The sequence below is a fragment of the Trachinotus anak genome, unplaced genomic scaffold (genome assembly GCF_046630095.1).
Source record: "Trachinotus anak isolate AG129_WGS33_773 ecotype Australia unplaced genomic scaffold, CSIRO_AGI_Tana_v1 ptg000020l, whole genome shotgun sequence".
Classification (NCBI taxonomy): Eukaryota; Metazoa; Chordata; class Actinopteri; order Carangiformes; family Carangidae; genus Trachinotus; species Trachinotus anak.
In genome coordinates, this window is record NW_027273871.1 from 112,959 (window position 1) to 129,787 (window position 16,829).

Sequence of the window (16,829 nt, forward strand, 5' to 3'; positions counted from 1 at the left end):
CAAACTGGTCTGAGTCTTTAAATTATTCACAAGATCTCTCAGGGTATCTGTACTCAGAAGCTGCAAGCAGATGGTTGTCTTACTCAGGGGTGAGGAACACTTGGACACAAAGGTATTCATCCTGCCCTGTAATGTATTACACAGCCTACTGTATATGATGCTGGATGCAGGAAGTAGAGAGCAGTTTGCAGAGGAAATGATTAGGTGGTATTGAAATGTAATTTATTCAGGCATCTTGGTAGCCTAGTGGTTACATATCCCCAGTTTGACTGTGGCCAGGGAGCTTGTAATATTGTGAAATTAAGGTCAGATCTCATTACAGTTCATGGTACAGTTCAAAAAATAATAAACCAGTGATATCTATGGTCCATTCGTGAAATTCAGTCCTTTTATCCCCCAACATTAAGTCAAAAAATGTCCTTTTTTTTTTAATTAAATGAAAACAGTTCACATACAACTTCACAACACATCAAAGCATGGTGGGTTGTAGACATAATGGAACTACTGTGGGATATAAATGCCTTGTATTCTGTTCAGATCAATATAATTAGCAGGCAGGAACATGATGTACTGCATCCATTTCCTCAGCAGTCAGTCGTCAGGCTGCATCTCCACTTCGCCTCTGCAGTCCTCACAGAAAAGCAGATACTGCTGAGCTTCTATTCCTTTATATAATCAAACATTACAAAGTAACATTGGACAGTGAGGTCCAGGCCTGGTCTTTAAAACTGTAGACAAGGTTAATTCACATACAGTTATTAAACATAAATGAAAAACATATTTACAATGCATAAATTGCACAAAAAAAACAACAACATTGACATTCACTCATTAAACCTGCATTTATCTGCAGAATGCACCATGTTCACCAGCCAGTTGCTGTTTGGTCCCTCTGCAGGCTGTGTACAATGGTTTTATCAGTGTTTTTGACATGAGGTTGATGAGAGTGAACCAAAACAATTAAAATGTAGGCTGTAAAACCAAAAGCTCTACAGTTTTAGCTGCAACATGCTAAAACTGTAGAGCACTACACACAACACCTTTCAATATTGTAAGTATCTTAGATTTCTCATCCAGCCATCTTGGTTCTTTAAAAACAAGTTCAAAAAAGTTTGTGGTGAATTGAATTATGCTGAGGGGCTTTGTACTCTTTACTCATCAGTAAAAGAACAACAGTCAGCAGTTTTTTACTAAAGCTGAGTTGAGGATAATTTAATAGAGGCACACAACTTAAGTCATCTTAGAAACATGAAATTAAACTGTGCCAAGGACTTTAGTCAACCGCACATTAAAGAGACAATAAAACAAGATCTAACATGAAAGTTTCTGAGGCCAGTTACAGCTGCACTTGCAGCCTAGGTTGCATTATTTTGTATAATATGATTTAAAAGCAAATTGAATTGTTATGTGGAATGATTACTAAATTTTGGAAGTTCGAATTTTTTGATCTGAACTGGATCTTTTTAAGAAAACTTCAAATACATAAAAAATAATTTTGTCACATAGCAACAATCGGTGATTCTTTTCCCTTGTTGACACTACTACTGCCTACAGTGGGGAATCTTCAGTATAGAATTCTGCAAATTAAAAGTTTTACTTCTTTGCACAACTCAACATGAGATATCTTCATACAGAAAATAAAGAATATTGTTAAAGTACGCCTTCAACAACCTATCCGGCTGTTACCTCCTCTCACTGCAGTCTCTGTTAAGACAGAGCGACATGTTGGTGTTATCAGAAAACATCATGTATGGGTGTTTACTCTGACATATGAATTAGGGGATGTTCCATCATTTTCAGTGTATCTGAAGCACAATCTCACAAATACCAACATTTGGTACACTTGTTTACCCAGAACAAAAAACCCTGGGATCAGTCTGACTTCCTTTAAGCAGTTAATTTACAGTCTCATGGCTGTGCTGCTCAGGATGACTCCTCCCGTTTCCAAACTATCACCATATTCTTGTCACTGAGGGCCACCAGGTAGTGTAGCTCAGGGTCCATTGCTACACTGTTGATGGAGGGGCCCTCTACTTGGCTGAGGCCCTTGCGTACCGGCGCCGGCCACTCCAACACCTGTCAAAGCAAAGAACAGTCTGTAAATTGTAGCAGATGATTACAGTGAAGATTTTGGGCAGTAACTTCGCTGATTGTTTTCTTTTTCACATTATTTGGGCTGACCTGGGGGTTTACTAACAACCTGTCTGACTGCTCGTGTTTTTCCCCCAGTCTGACTGCTTTTTAGTTTTGTCACCGTGTTCACAGACATCAGCACATAATTTGCTGAGTACAGTATTATCACAAACAATAGAAAAAACAAAACCACACAAAAAAGTGTCTGTTATATAATGTTCCCTGACAATATTTAATGTAAGCAGAGTTATAAAATAACGGGACATGTACCTCAGTGGGCAGTATGGGTTTCCCCATCTGGAAACTGTTTTTCTGGAGGTTGGTGACGTGGTACGTCCACAGCCTGCCTTTGTCGTCACCACACACTATGTAGGCTTGGCCTAAAGAGAGGGGAGTGAACACAAACGCAGAAGTAGATCATCAGACTAAGTTTATACAGGCTTTTTCCTCTGCTACTAAAACAAAGCTAAGGAAGGAGTTAACTACTATACTGGTCGAGCCTCAAACTCAGACACTGGTTGTGGCTGGACTGAAGCAGAACAAACTGTTAGAAAGCTTGAAGAGGACTTATGTCCCTCTGCTGACGTTTAAAGGCAGTGTTGCACTGGGGAGTGAACAAAGGAAACCAATCAGAATTTAAAGACATTGTTCAGCGCTCAGTAACATGTGTTTATACTGAGTTATAAATCTCTTTATCTGGGTCACCTCACACTCACACTGCCTCAGATCATGTAAAAAAGGTGGACCACAACTGAACTACTCATATGGACCAAACTATTGTATCAGTCCAAGTTTTTTCAGACCTTTGTGCAGCAACTACACACAACACCTGACATGACACTTTAACTTTAAACAAATTTATAGCATATTCATCAGATGTGGAAAATTAATTTAAGTATAAACATTCACAGAAAAATGTAAATGGAAAAAATATCAAATAGTCATGTGCCACCTTTGTGACTCACTGCCCTCCACCCATATCCAAGAATATGACCATCTGCCTCCATGTGCAGGACAAATTATTTCTTACTAGAACTGCAGGTCAGTTAATTTGACTAGAACAATGGCGCCCCCTCTCTACTCCATGTTCAATGAACCTTTTAAACTCTGCAAGATCTGCTTAACTCTTTTATATTTTTATGTCCCACTTTTATACTTTTTGTATCTTCTCATGATGATAAATTACTACTATTTATCTGCTTCATATTGTAACATCTATTTTGTCTTGGTGAGCAAAAAGCCTTTTTCCCCCATCTTGGAGTACAACAACAGGGACTGAAAAAGCATTTTTCTTATCATATTAAACAGTTTGAAGTAAGGTGATTGGAGAATGAAAACAAAATGATAAACAGTTCTTATCATCTTATCTCTTGTCATCTAATCTCTGATTAGATGACGTAGACTTACCTGGACAGGTGTTGAGAGCCAGGTAGGGAATCTCAGTGTTGGCCCACTGCAGCTCAGCGAGAACCACAGCACACACCGTCATGCTCTTCTTGTCAGGCCGCTGAGCCTTGGTCCTGGTCCAGCTCCACAAGTAGATGGAACCATGCATGTAGCTCTTGGAGGCTAGAGGACCATAAAAAGTGCAACAGAAGAGGAAAAAGAAGAGAATGAAGTAAAATTAGGCACATGAATTTAAAAAAAAAAAAAGAGAGCTACAATGTAAGCATGGCTAAAACCTATTTTATTGGTCCTGTAAATAGAAGTACTGTGGTATACTGTAAGATCACTAACCCACTATGTCATCAGTAAGAAAACTCAGGCCGTCAATGGTGTGGTAGTCATGGTCTTTGTCTTCCTTCTCATATATTGGGAAAGTTATCTCCATCTCCTTGGACCTACTGAGGAAACAAAAAAATACAAACCATCTCACACCATTTGCTACCAGCCGTTTAGTTTTATACAGTCAAGAAACCACTGTCAGAACCGATCAACTCTCTTAAACCGTATGTGTTAGTATTGGTATGGAGCACAGAGCCACACCTCAGGATTTGGGCGAGACAACAGTCTCATGTTTCTCAGCTGACAATTAGAATTGTTTTTCTGTATCAAATCAAAGACTGTCTCCATCATACGCTCTACTGTAATGTCAGTAATTCATTGTGGTATTCTATACTCATATTCCAACATGTTTCACCTACAAAACAAAGAGGTTTACTACTATTCTAATATGTCTGATACCAGAGATACACAGGATGTTGTTATGGAGCCCTTTTCAGACATGAAATACGTGGCATCGATGGCTTTGTTTATCTGATAAAGCAGTGGCTTTTTGTCAGTTCAGACATAGTTATCTGTTAAATAAATATTCATTAACTTTGTTCATTCATAACAGGAGCTTTTCAGTATATTTGTCACCTGGTGTGCGCACGCGCACACACACACACACACACACACACACACACACACACACACACACACTTAATGCCTTTACCTCTTTGTGGTGTTGTTGGCACTGAGCTGTGTGTTGAAGCAGTGCAGGCCATCCTCACAGGCAGTCAGTACGTGAGCGCCGGGGGAAGTGGGAGGGAGGCAGATGTGCAGGGGGGTGGCACTGATTTCTAACACCAGCAGCTGACTGGAGGGTGACACAGAGCAGAAGTATTCTCAACATCACAGCCTGAAGCTCTCACCAACCCTGCTGAACCCATTACATCATCTTCAGCTGAGATCTGTTCAGACTTCAAGCAGAGAATCCAAAGTTTTTTAAGATACTGAATATATATGACCAGTTTGCATCAGTAACTCATACAATACCCCTTGGTGCAAACTGAAACTAATGAAGCAACAAAAAACAACACTAAATACACAATTTGAAAAGAGGCAGTGCTGACTTTCTGATTAAATGTTATTCTGAAGACAAATTTCTAGCAGAAATACTCACGCAACTTTGAAGTTGTACTGGCTGTCCACTCCACCGATGTCCCACATCACGATCTTGTTATCGTATGATCCAGCTGCGAGAGAAAAGGTAAAGGATGAATTAATGCTTGGTTACTGCACTGAGAGTAAAGCATGGAGATGTTTGTGAAAGGGCTGTTCAGTAGGCCAAGTCAGGTATGAACCAACTGTGACTGCTGAAAACTTCACAGGTGCAAAAAGGAAGACAAGGAAATATGTTTGGCCTCAATGTAGACTCTGCTGGGTAAATAGTGTGTCCAGAATGAATGTACCTTGATTTAAAAAGGTAAAACTTGAAGTGAGCACAAACTGTAAACTGTGACAGATGTTGACATCAGACTGTGGTTTATAATTTTACCATTCATCTTAGTTTTCTCTTCCAAATAAGTTAATACCAAACTGTGGCTTACTTACAACCTGCCCGATTGTGTTTTTGTCCCCATTATAGCATTGTCACTGTGTTCCCAGATCACCAATTAACTTGGTGTGTACCATGAAATTATAACTGATAGAAATGACAGCCAAAACTATAAAAACAGGACTCAAGTTGTAAATAAGTAGAACTATCCTGTCATCTGTCTAAAATGGGAGGCTGCACATCAAACAGTAAGATCTCTTCATCAGATATCTTTATCTGTAAACATGACTCACTGAAGAGGAAGTTTCCCTGCTGGTGGTTGAAGCGGAGGACAGACAGCGACTTGCGGCTGGCTCTGAACTCCCCGTAGGCCACGTTGTTTCTGGGGTGGATCAATTTGACCAGACCTCTCTTTCCACCTGCTGCCAGAATGCTGCAATGTTGAGCCGAGGCCCCGCCTCCCCTGGACATCAACACTGTGGACCAGGCCAGGGAGAAGAACTCCTGTTGTGAAGAAAACACAGACACAACCAGCGTCAGACAAAAATTTCACACTTAATTTACAATATGAATAGTCAATTTTAGGCACACACAATCAGAGGCTTTCTGACATTAGGCCACCTGTGCTGCATCACAGTTTTAAAGCACCTGCCTCAGACTTAGAAATACTGACAATTAGAAATCTTAAACCTAAATTGAAAATTAAAGAATATGAGCGCACAGAATTTACCAAAGAAAAAGATGAGGGATGATTTCCTGCAATTATAAATTATGTATCTTGTAATGATGACATGCAGTTATTGGACACCTCTCTCATAACTACTATACAAGAGACAACTTTCGAATTTTTATTTAAAAAGACAGAAAATGCAATTAAATTCAAAGACATCGTCTGTTTTTCTTCAATGCAAATTGAGCCCAAGAAGCAAAGTTAGCGTAGACTCAGAGAATAAATGGAGCAGACCTCCCCATGAACTTTGTACTTCTTCATCACCATCCCTGTTTCACAGTCAATCACACAGAGAGAGTCTCCACCACAGGTTGCAACCAAACGGCTTCCTCCACCACCACCTGTCAATACAGGAAGAGAAGATGAGTTTATTTCTGTTTTCTCCCTGTAAGCATAGTTAGAAGAAACCCTTTGAAACCTATTCTAATTTTGATCACTTAAACCTCCTTTAAAAAGGCCTTGAAGCTGCCCTGGTAAATGTGAAGGAATGGTTTCTCTAAACGTGTTCAACTGTACCAGTGGAATCTGGCAGCGGCTGAAAAGCACAGGCCCACAGCTGGGTGGAGAAATCCTCCGAGTTGTCCTGTTTACTGTGGCACTGGAGTACATGGAGAGGCTTCAGACACACTGGCTGCAGGGGGGAGGAAATGTGGACAAACAGGAAGATGGAGAAAGGGAGATAACAGAGCGATGGGAGGAAAGGGACTTTAGTCACATGACATTCTGACAATACCAATATCTGGGCATTCAGTGCTGCTGTGCAGATACAAAGCTGAACAATAAAGAGAACATCACTTACAGTCAATTTCAATATTCAGTTTAAAGCTGCACTAGCGACTGTGAGGCTGTGCTTAGGCACAATGTTGCTTTGAGCTAATGTTAGCAGCTATATTTCAATCTTCATCATCTTAGTTTCGTGTGTTAGCATGCTACAATATGCTAATTAGCACTAAACCCAAAGTACAGCTAGTTTTACAGGTATTAAGTCACAAACTTAATTACTAGACAAATTATAAATTTTGACCTGATAATGGTGCTAACTGAAAAAAGATCATGGAAATTATTACAATTCATCCTGAGGGGGACGTGCATGTCTGTCATAATACATCCAATAGTTGTGGAGACATTTTACCCAAAACGACAAATGTGGACCTCATGATGGCACTGGAGGGAAAGTCAGAGCACCACCAAAGTCATTAAGATTCATTCTCATAGTAATCCAACTGTTGTTGAGATCATTTAAGTCTGGACCTACATGCTAAAAACACAACACTATAATAACTATATTAATTTTTTTTGTGTTAATTTTAGATGGACTGTATGGACAATGTATAACCTTATGCAGATCCCTCACAGTCTTTTCACAGCCTATCATAAAGTATATAGATAATTAAAAGATTTAATCATAGAAATTTAAATGATTAAAGTTCTTGGAGCTCCAAAAACAGAACACTTAGTTTTGTGGTCCTGCAAACGTTAATGTAATAACACAGGGTTTAGTAGTTATGGTTAAGTAGTTAATATCTGGACATTACCTGTGTCTTGCTGCAGCTTGTTACTGTAGGCAACATGTCAGTGTCTCTCTGCAGCTTTGTGGCTTTAGAATCTTTTTTGTTGACATCTTCCTTCTGTTTAATCTGAGCTCCATCCTCTTTGGTCTGCAGCACTTTGGAAGCTCTCCTGGGTGTCTCTGTCCTCTTCTGCCCTCTGGTGGGGGTGGATGGAGGCTGACTTGTTTTGCAGGGGCTCATTCTGATGTTGCTGGTCTGGGTTAGTGGTTTGAGGCGGAGGCTGGATTTGCGAGGACTGTCTTTAACTGGTGAGGCTGGGGGGTCTGTGCACAGCTTTTTGCGAGGCGTCAGGTTGATGTTGGTGTCCAATTCTGATGTGGTTTTTTTCCTCTTGGTAGGAGTTGAGATTTCCTTGGGGGGGGGGGCAAATACATGGTATGAACTTTAAACCAACCTCATGACTAATCATTAACAGATTCAACATCATATTTCTATATGATTCCTTAAATAACTTATGCCCCACCGCTGTGGATAATCCCAAAATCGCCACAATTAACAGTGGTTCTGGATCAAAAACAAAGAGGTTTGAGTATTGCCCTGTGACCAAAACACCGGATTAGATCCATCCACAATCTAAAGACACTGTACTGTTTGAGAAAGACAATGACCTTCAAGTCAAGTTTGGTACAGACACCTTGTTTAAACATGTCATTCTTTAAATACTTACACAGTTGTCTTTTTTATCAATAGACTCGCTGATCTCCGGTTCTTTCTTTGGTTCTGTCAGAGAGCGCAGGAACTCCTTAGCAATGATCTCCACCTGGAGACAAAGAGACAGTTACTAAGTGACAGAAGGCAACATGAAAAATAAAATCTCTCTCACAATGTCTGTAACATCCTGAACTTACCTTCCATTTGGTGAAGTCGGTGACTGAACTGGGTCCAAATTTAATCTGCTGACGGGCCGTGTTGACAAAGTTTGTCTCCAAGGTGGAGAGTTTCTCTGCTGTGATGGGATCCGGGAGAGCGAAGCTCTTCTCCCAGAGTGCAATTATCTAAAATAACCAAAGACAGTTTGTACAGTGACAGAAGGAAGAGTCTGCACAGTTGACGCTGGTGTACTGCCACATTTTCAGTTGAGATATTTCGCTTTCAAACAGTACAGAGACACTGTAACCAAACTAGCTGTATGGCATCATTGTTACGTCTTTGACATGACTTAGTACAGAGTGTAATTGTAGGTTACTGACACAGGAGTCAAAATAAGCCATCAGCATCATACCCTGGTCCTCAGGACTTCACTGTAGTTGCCGCGCAGGTGGTGGGCATTAGCACTGACGTCTTTACCATTGTAAATCCTCAGTTTTGGCAACAACACCATCAGCTTGTAATTATCACTCACCTGAGGAAAAAAGGCAAAATCAACTGTCAAGCCTAAAGAGTACAAGGTCAGTTATTTTTCATTTCCATCCTGAAAAACTTCCCCGAAAAAAAAAGGATTTTACATTTCTGTTGTGGGTGATAAATAACATGTATCAGTGCTGCAAAATATGTTTGAGATGCACCAATTTGTAGTCTAGCAGTGTGAAAATTCACAAAATATAGTGATGGCACATTTTTAGAATACTAACTTCTGAATTTCCAAACAGTGCAGAAATTCTGACCTTCATCTTTTGACTTCAACACAGAATTGACAATTAAGAGTTGCATTGTAGGAAAAGTAGTAGCCAAGTGTTTTTGGAGCTTAACCCATACTAGGGACTAAAAATATGGCTCGAAAAGTCTGTCTCTATTTTGTTTTTGAAATCCATCTTATTGAAGCACAACACTAAATTGCGCATTTGGACGAAATGGTGTACGTGTTTATTTGCGTATAGAGTGGGGAAGTGAGACACATGTTGAGACGCATCTTAATGCCAGGTGTGAACTGATGTACTCAGAGCTGTCCACTGGTGATCTGATCACCCGAGACACATGTAAATGCCACGTACGAATAGAGCCAGAGTTGACATAATAGAGAAACTACCATTCACACTCACATTCACAGCTACGGGCGATTTAGAGTGTCTAGTTCATCTCATTTGCATGTGTTTGAACTGTGGAGTGAAATCCACACTGACACACCCAGAACATGCAAATGCAAGCTGGAATTAAACACAGAAACTTCTTGCGGTGAGGCGACACTGACCACTTACCCACTGTGCTACATAAAGAATTTGGGGTGAATGAGCTAGCACATTGGTATGGTCCCTTTTTAGAACACAATACAGAAAACAAGAAAAGTGCGAACACAACATTTCTGCTCCTTGGCCCTCACAGTGATATAAAGGTTGTCCTCCATCTTAAGCTCTTCCAGACTGCTCAGAGACTCCAGAGTTGTTACATCCTCCATCTGGTTGTCGCTGAGGTCCAGGTAGCGAAGTGCGGGCAGCTTCAGGTTCTTGGGCAACGCCTGCAGTCTGTTCCCAGACAGATCCCACCGCTCAAGGGACTGGAGAGAGGACAGAAGCCTGACTGGCAAGTCCTGAGCCTTCAGCCCCAGCCTAGATAGACTAAGGAGCAGAGAGCAGAGAAGTTAGTGTTTCCACACAGCATGAAATCAAATCAAATCTAGTGTTATTTAATGATTAGCTTATGACCTCTGTAGCAACTTTTCTTTTTATCTCACTATTATTTACTTCAAAACTGTAGTTAACACTGGGGTCCTTCACCACAATAAAAACAATATTGAACAAAAATGTAACAATAATTCCATGCATTAATGTTATCTTCCTATTATTTCAGAACTTCACTTTCAAACCATGTTTTAAGTTGCACTTTTAATAGGGCACTTCTTGCTGTCCATAGGCATTAAACAATGCAACTTTAACTGCAAAGGGTCATGAGCTGACACTTACAGAGCAAACACTAATATAATGTGAAAAAAAAGCGTGCTTACTTCAGTGTCTTGATTTGCTCCAGTTTGTTGGTTTTTGGAGAGCCTTTCTCCAGTAGAAGTTTCTCAGTTATTTTCTCCATTGATTATCTGTAAAAAGGAACACAACTTAAAAAAGAGAAACAACTGTAGAGCAAGGATGGAGTATAATAGAGTTAAAGAAAGATTCCAGTCTGGGTGTGAACAGGGATTTAACAGACAGCATCAGAAGTGTCCTCTGTTCCTGTACCAGTGATGTCAGGGTCTACTGACCACACCTTGATTACACTTCTACACTGCTGCAGCAAGGTGTGAAATTCAATTCCTAGAAGTGAGAAAAACTGGTTTCTTGTAATTTGCTTTTTGATTGTAGGATTGTAGGAGCATTGAAAAATACCCCGCAGAGTATCTGACCACTAGTGACACTCTGGAGCAATGTTTTGATGAGCAGATCTCTGTTCACACGTAACAAGGACTGTCTGTATGTATGTGCCTGTCTGTATGTAAACAGGCACATGGGTGAGGCACCCACTCCTGTTATTGGTTTCACATAATTTCGCTGATCAACAGATGGTGGCAGTAACGCACCAAAAATAGCAATGGAGAAGAAGAACATTAGCTTGCAAACATGAATGTAAGCAATTCGGATTTAAAACATCACGACTGAAATAAATTCATTACAACTGTTAAGCCTATAAATACATATACCTTCAACTGACTGAGGGCAGTGGTTCCTAACCTTTGTTGTACCACCACAGCCCTATTACATGAGTTCAAAAACCTCTTGATTTATACTAGATGTTACTTAACATTATTAATTATACAATAGTGAATGATACATGGTTACAATATTTTCCTTTAACACAAGACACAGCAATCCTTGAACTCTTTATGCTGTTTAGGCCCGATCACTTTGTCTCACTTGGTTTCAGTCAAGGTTTCATTTAAACTGCCACAGGCCATTGACCTCTCAGCTCATTTGCTCTCTTGTTTTCACAGTTGCAGCACATGGTGTTAAAGCCTGCCAGTTAGGTTACTGAAAGGCATGTCCTGCAAAATCTGTCTATTGTTTGTGCTAGTTTGTGTATTATTGTGACTTTGAGATCACCCTCACACATACCTATAATCATGTTTGTGTGAATATGATCCACCTGATAGCAAATATGTGGATGAAATCAGACTTCAAATTAGCAGAGCCACTACTTTTCCACATGTCCTCTAAAAACTGCAGAATTACACCCTGGGCCACAGGTATCCCTGACTGAGGAATTACTAGGCTGGGGGTTTTAACACGACATGCATGTAAAATGACACTGTTCATGTTTGCTTCAAAATGAGTGCCTTGCATAAAAAATACTGTTCTCAATCTCTTTTCAAATCTCCTTCCTCTAAATACATGTAATGGTTACAGTAGAGTGTGATTGTTTTCCTTTGTATTGGTATGTATGGTACATTAGTTGATCCTTCTGTCAGGTCCTTTTCTTTGTTTTATTGTTTTAATGGCATAACTTTCTTACAATGTTTATCTTATTTAATCTGTTAAATGGATAAAATATTTCCTGCAATAAAAACACACCTTCAGAGAGTGTACATCAACACCCACAAGTTTCAGTCATGATTTCAGCTTAACAATAGCCTTTCAGATAAATATATATACTCTGTTTTTAGGTTACACCAGGATGTATTTGTTGAGGTAAACGATATTCAATGCGACATGTTGTTCTCATAGAAACAGTGCTTAGCTAGCCACGCTGGTAGCACCGACTGCCATTTATTTTGTATCTTTATGCTACTAAGTTAACATTTGAGACGATAAACCAGTTATTCTTGACTTTTAGTAACTTACATAAGAAAACATCAGGTTCAGGATTTTTTGTTTTTTCGTGGATAAAATTACTTACCGATACTTCAGCGACTCCAGTGAACTTACTGCCCTGCAGAAACTGAGCTTTCCCGGGGAAAGTCTACGTACATCCGGTGGGCGTGGTTTAAGTAATGTGATTTTTTTTTTTTTTTTTTTTTTCCCACCCTCTCTTCATTGAATACGGTCTTCACCATGGAGCCTCTGAAAAAATAGTTTTGAGACCTAAACTGTTTGAGTTGGGCACATGTGTTTTGTTATTGAGCTTCATCAAACTCCTTCCATTTTTTCTGTGTATTAAAATTAAAACGTATGAAAAAAGAAATTGTGTGTTAGAGCGACTAAGAATTGTCAGTTGCTATAAGTAAATCTTTGTCCTTACACTGTATTATTATTTTATATTATGTTGTTCATTCTATCAACTTATACATTTTTATTTTTATTTATTTATTGTTTTATAAGATGGTGCTGTTTTTATAGGTGAAATCTTGGTGTTGAAATGTTGGCTAGGTAATAAAAAATACTGTTACCTTTTAAAAATACTCTTACTATTCACCTTTTAATTTTCTTGTCGAAAATCCTCAAAAAGTTAAATAATCTTCATACAATTGATATTGAATAAGTCCACGGGCTCCGTTAGGTGGCGATATTGTCCCGTTTTAGCAGGTTAGCCGACTATCAACAGCAGAAGAAGCCGCAGGATGATGGCACCTGATAGCAGTGGCGGTGTGACTTGTGCTTGTAAAGGCATTCGGCGGTGTCTCATATGTGAAAAGTTTAAGGTAAAAGGACAGTTGGAGGCGAGTGAACCTAAGGTAAATCTTTCTGGTTGAAAACTATAGACTATTACATTGTTTTTATAGAAGGAAAGGGACACAGCTCCTGCTAGCATCTGTCTCATTTTGCTATGGGTGCCCTCACAGGACAAACCATCCTTCCTCAACCACCGTGATTAAGTTCTAAAACAAAAATGCCTTCTGAATTAGCTCGTTAACTACAACCTTTTCCCGTTATAACAAGACACACTGTATGAACACACTGGTATGTCAGACCACCCAACAGTAAGTAAGTTAATTATTAGTTAGTTAATTATTTCCACATTTTTTTGTCATGTGCCCACTAGAGAGCAGTGACAGAGGAAGTATTCAGAGGTTTTACATAAATAAAAGTACTTATGCTACATTGTAAAATATTCTATTACAAGTAAAAGTCATCATTGAAAATATTAAGTAAGTAGAAATATGTAAGTGTAATCAGGAAATCAAAGGTAAAAATATTCAATGTAGTAAAATGCCCCCGCTGACTATTGTATTTTTGTACACTGAATAATTTGATTATCACTGATGCATGAATGTGTAAACAGCATTGTACTGTTGCACCTGGTTTAGGTGGAGCTCATTACGAACTATTTTTGCGGAGAAGTGAAACTAAAGAGCTTTGCTGATCTTGAAAATAATGAGAAATGGACAACACGATGATCATTAAAAGTTGTTTCTCTGTCAATTGACAAATTACTGGATCACCTAATGGTTTCAGCTCGATTTGTACCATTGTGTAGTTAAATCTTTAACAAAATTTATTTTGTAAGCTCTTCAGTTTTTTTGTATTTCAAAAATCTTAATCTGTAAAGAAACTTGGAACTAAAGAAGTCATATCAGTATAGAGGAGTAATAAGTTAATTGAAAGGAAGATACTCAAGTACAAGTACCTAAAATTTGTACTTAGTTACATTACACCAATGCTATGGATCATTTTTGTTTATGTCAGTACACTTTGGACTTATACTGCTGCACTGCTTGACTGTTTGACATTGTACTTCCTAGACTGGAAATGCCTAAAATGACACACCTTTTTTGAGAAGGACATTAATTCAACACTGTAAAATTGTGGTTCATGATCAGAAATGGCAATACGAAGAATGATGTGTTTTTGTAATGTAGAGTTGACTTAACACAATTATTATAACAATAATTACTATTTTTTTTTTTATGTGGAGGTTGTGCATCATTTCCTCTACAATCCTGAAACGAGGCTTGCCATTTGTAAAGATGCTGAGGCTGCATCCTTCCCCTTTCCTGGTGTCTTCCTGTGGGAGAACTTTATATCAGAAGAGGAGGAGAGGGCGCTGATAAGCACGATGGACCAGGATGTGTGGAATCAGTCCCAGTCTGGTCGAAGGAAACAGGTAATGAGGTGCACACACATGGTGCAATGAAAATCAACATTTGCTTGCAATCTGCAGATTGTAACATGTAAATCCAAATTATGATGGCATATTCAATATGTGAGTAACATTAATACATCTTAAAACCATTTTAAATGTGTCTCTAACTTAATGTCAGTTTGCCACAATTCATATCCAAATTCTTTAGGGTAATCGTAATTTAGTCAGTGACATGAAATAAACAAAAGTCTCCTCTTTCATTGTTGCAGGACTTTGGTCCCAAAGTGAACTTCAAGAAAAGGAAAGTGCGTGTGGGCGGCTTCAGTGGACTCCCTGCCTTAAGCCAAAAACTAGTGCTCAGGATGCAGCAAGAGCCAAGTCTAGCAGGCTTCCAACCAGTGGAGCAGTGCAATCTGGATTACCATCCTCAGCGAGGCTCTGCCATCGATCCACACCTGGATGACTCCTGGTTGTGGGGGGAGCGCCTGGTCACCATCAACATGTTATCAAACACTACACTCACCATGTCGCTTGAACAGGGTCTGCCTGAGTTGGGAATAGGAGGGGAGGTCCGTGTAGCTGTGCATCTCCCTCGCAGGTCTTTGGTAGTGTTATATGGTGAAGCAAGGCATAGATGGAAACATGCAATTCATAGGGAGGATGTTCACGAGCGCAGAGTTTGCAGCACTTACAGAGAGCTGTCTGCAGAGTTCTTACCTGGAGGGCAGCAAGCAGAGCTGGGAGCTCAACTGTTGAACATTGCTTTGAGCTTTCAAGGGACTCCAATATAAAGTAATCTGATGATGCAGAATAAAAGCTGTACCACCAGAGTTGTCCAGACTACTTGGACGTGTTTTGAACTCTGTCTCATTTCTGGGTTTCTCCTTAACCAGAATGAAGATGTGTCCTTCAGAGGGCTGAATGCTTGTAGGCTGACCCTGTGCCTCCTCCCCAAACATAACAGTCTACAGAGGACTCAGAGTACTGTCATACTCCCCACTCCAAAATTGACGAGTTGACCAGTGCACGGTGGATTTTGGAAAATGCAAGACTGCAAAGGACACATTGGCTGTGGCTCAAAATTAGGGAATAAGAAGAAGACCACACATCTTTGCTTCCTTTAGTGCAGCCTTTGTCTTAAATTGTGGACGTAAAAAGAGGTGGATACTGAGATGCGACGCACTTTGGTTCTTTGGCTATTTGACTCATTTGGTCCCAACTCATATTGAAACTCTCATTCTGTGTGTCAAAAACCTGTCTGAGGCAATTTAAGGGACTACAGGTTCTGTTAGACCTGTGAGTCTACAATGCTCCTGAGACTTGATAAACTGAGTCAAAATCTGCACAATGAACAGTACAATGAATGTTAACTAGTACTGAGGAGAACTGGGTTCCAGAATTGGGTCAAAATGCTGTTGTTCACCAGACAAATGAAAGAAAAAATAAATGTAAAGTGTCCTTGAAGTGTTGTTGCACCATAAGTTTCCAGAACAGCATCAGTGCTCCTTCATTTAGAGTCTTTGGAGCTCGATGAACAGCTTTTTTAAAAGTATATTTTCTCATTTGGTGTTTTGATGATGGTGTGGTGGAGAACGCTGTATAAGATATCAAGATCTGGTGAGTTTTAAAGGCCAAAAAATATGATTCACATAATTTTCATACTCATGAAACCATTCAGTGATCCCTTGTTCCCCATGTCTTTGAAACTAAATGAAATGGAATAAAAACAAAAACTTTCAAAGCTGCAGAAGTGAATCAAAAGAGGTTCTGTCACCTGAAACTACTCTGAACTGCAGTTGTTCTTGTTTGTTTTAAATTGTGCTCATATTGTTTTATTTAATTATTAGCGGCCGTAAGCCATAGATCTGAAACCCTGCTTGTACAGTTCCTCACTTCTGTCAGGCACAAAACAAGAAACACATGCAGAAGGAGGTCCAAAGACTCCAGACCAGCTGTCTTTACAGACAGTATATTCTGCAGACCTCAATCTTTTTCACTGTTGTCTTTTAATAAAAAAAAGAAAAATATTTTCAGCCCTTCACTTTGTCATTTATTTAGAATGTGCACTTACATTTACTGCAGTTGTGACTGGGACTGGGAGTCACAGATTTCATCCCAACATACATCTCATGCTTGGCTGTGACTCGTTTAGCGGTAATGTGAGGAAATGACCACCCAGAAGCACTGCTGGCTCCAGCTGGACCGAGGCCGAGCTGCTCAGCCGCTGCAGCCGCTGAGATTCATCATAGTAATT

General features: G+C 39.6%; 2 protein-coding genes across 3 annotated transcripts; one reads left to right on the forward strand and one right to left on the reverse strand.

The window, feature by feature from the left end:
* Positions 1-200: 200 nt before the first annotated feature.
* lrwd1 (leucine-rich repeats and WD repeat domain containing 1) lies at positions 201-12,529 on the reverse strand. The gene is made up of 16 exons (XM_071505930.1): positions 12,452-12,529; positions 10,575-10,661; positions 9,954-10,188; positions 8,919-9,038; positions 8,545-8,691; positions 8,364-8,456; positions 7,661-8,047; positions 6,642-6,756; positions 6,360-6,466; positions 5,689-5,899; positions 5,021-5,093; positions 4,571-4,714; positions 3,871-3,977; positions 3,541-3,702; positions 2,404-2,513; positions 201-2,076 (listed from the first exon to the last, which is right to left on the reverse strand). Exons 2-16 carry the CDS (start codon positions 10,652-10,654, stop codon positions 1,924-1,926), a joined length of 2,244 nt encoding a protein of 747 aa, XP_071362031.1. The 5' UTR covers positions 10,655-10,661; positions 12,452-12,529; the 3' UTR covers positions 201-1,923.
* Positions 12,530-13,069: 540 nt separating this feature from the next.
* On the forward strand, positions 13,070-16,602 carry alkbh4 (alkB homolog 4, lysine demthylase). Of its 2 annotated transcripts, none has more exons than XM_071505861.1 (3): positions 13,070-13,226; positions 14,408-14,596; positions 14,845-16,602. In XM_071505861.1, exons 1-3 carry the CDS (start codon positions 13,113-13,115, stop codon positions 15,364-15,366), a joined length of 825 nt encoding a protein of 274 aa, XP_071361962.1. In that variant the 5' UTR covers positions 13,070-13,112; the 3' UTR covers positions 15,367-16,602. The 2 variants fall into 2 exon arrangements, with proteins under 2 accessions (XP_071361962.1, XP_071361963.1); XM_071505862.1 differs by having other exon boundaries at positions 13,083-13,193; positions 14,845-15,511.
* The last annotated feature ends 227 nt before the right edge of the window (positions 16,603-16,829 follow it).

What these genes read in the sequence shown, in the direction of transcription:
- lrwd1 (XM_071505930.1), bottom strand. Translation starts at nt 10,654, where the DNA reads ATGGAGAAAATAACTGAGAAACTTCTACTGGAGAAAGGCTCTCCAAAA. An exon ending in AGTACAAAGTTCATGGGGAG is followed by an intron (nt 5,900 to 6,359) that starts GTCTGCTCCATT and finishes TCTTCACAACAG; the next exon opens with GAGTTCTTCTCCCTGGCCTG. An exon ending in GCAGGGAAACTTCCTCTTCA is followed by an intron (nt 5,094 to 5,688) that starts GTGAGTCATGTT and finishes TTTCTCTCGCAG; the next exon opens with CTGGATCATACGATAACAAG.
- alkbh4 (XM_071505861.1), top strand. Translation starts at nt 13,113, where the DNA reads ATGATGGCACCTGATAGCAGTGGCGGTGTGACTTGTGCTTGTAAAGGC. An exon ending in TGGAGGCGAGTGAACCTAAG is followed by an intron (nt 13,227 to 14,407) that starts GTAAATCTTTCT and finishes TTTTATGTGGAG; the next exon opens with GTTGTGCATCATTTCCTCTA. An exon ending in AGTCTGGTCGAAGGAAACAG is followed by an intron (nt 14,597 to 14,844) that starts GTAATGAGGTGC and finishes TCATTGTTGCAG; the next exon opens with GACTTTGGTCCCAAAGTGAA.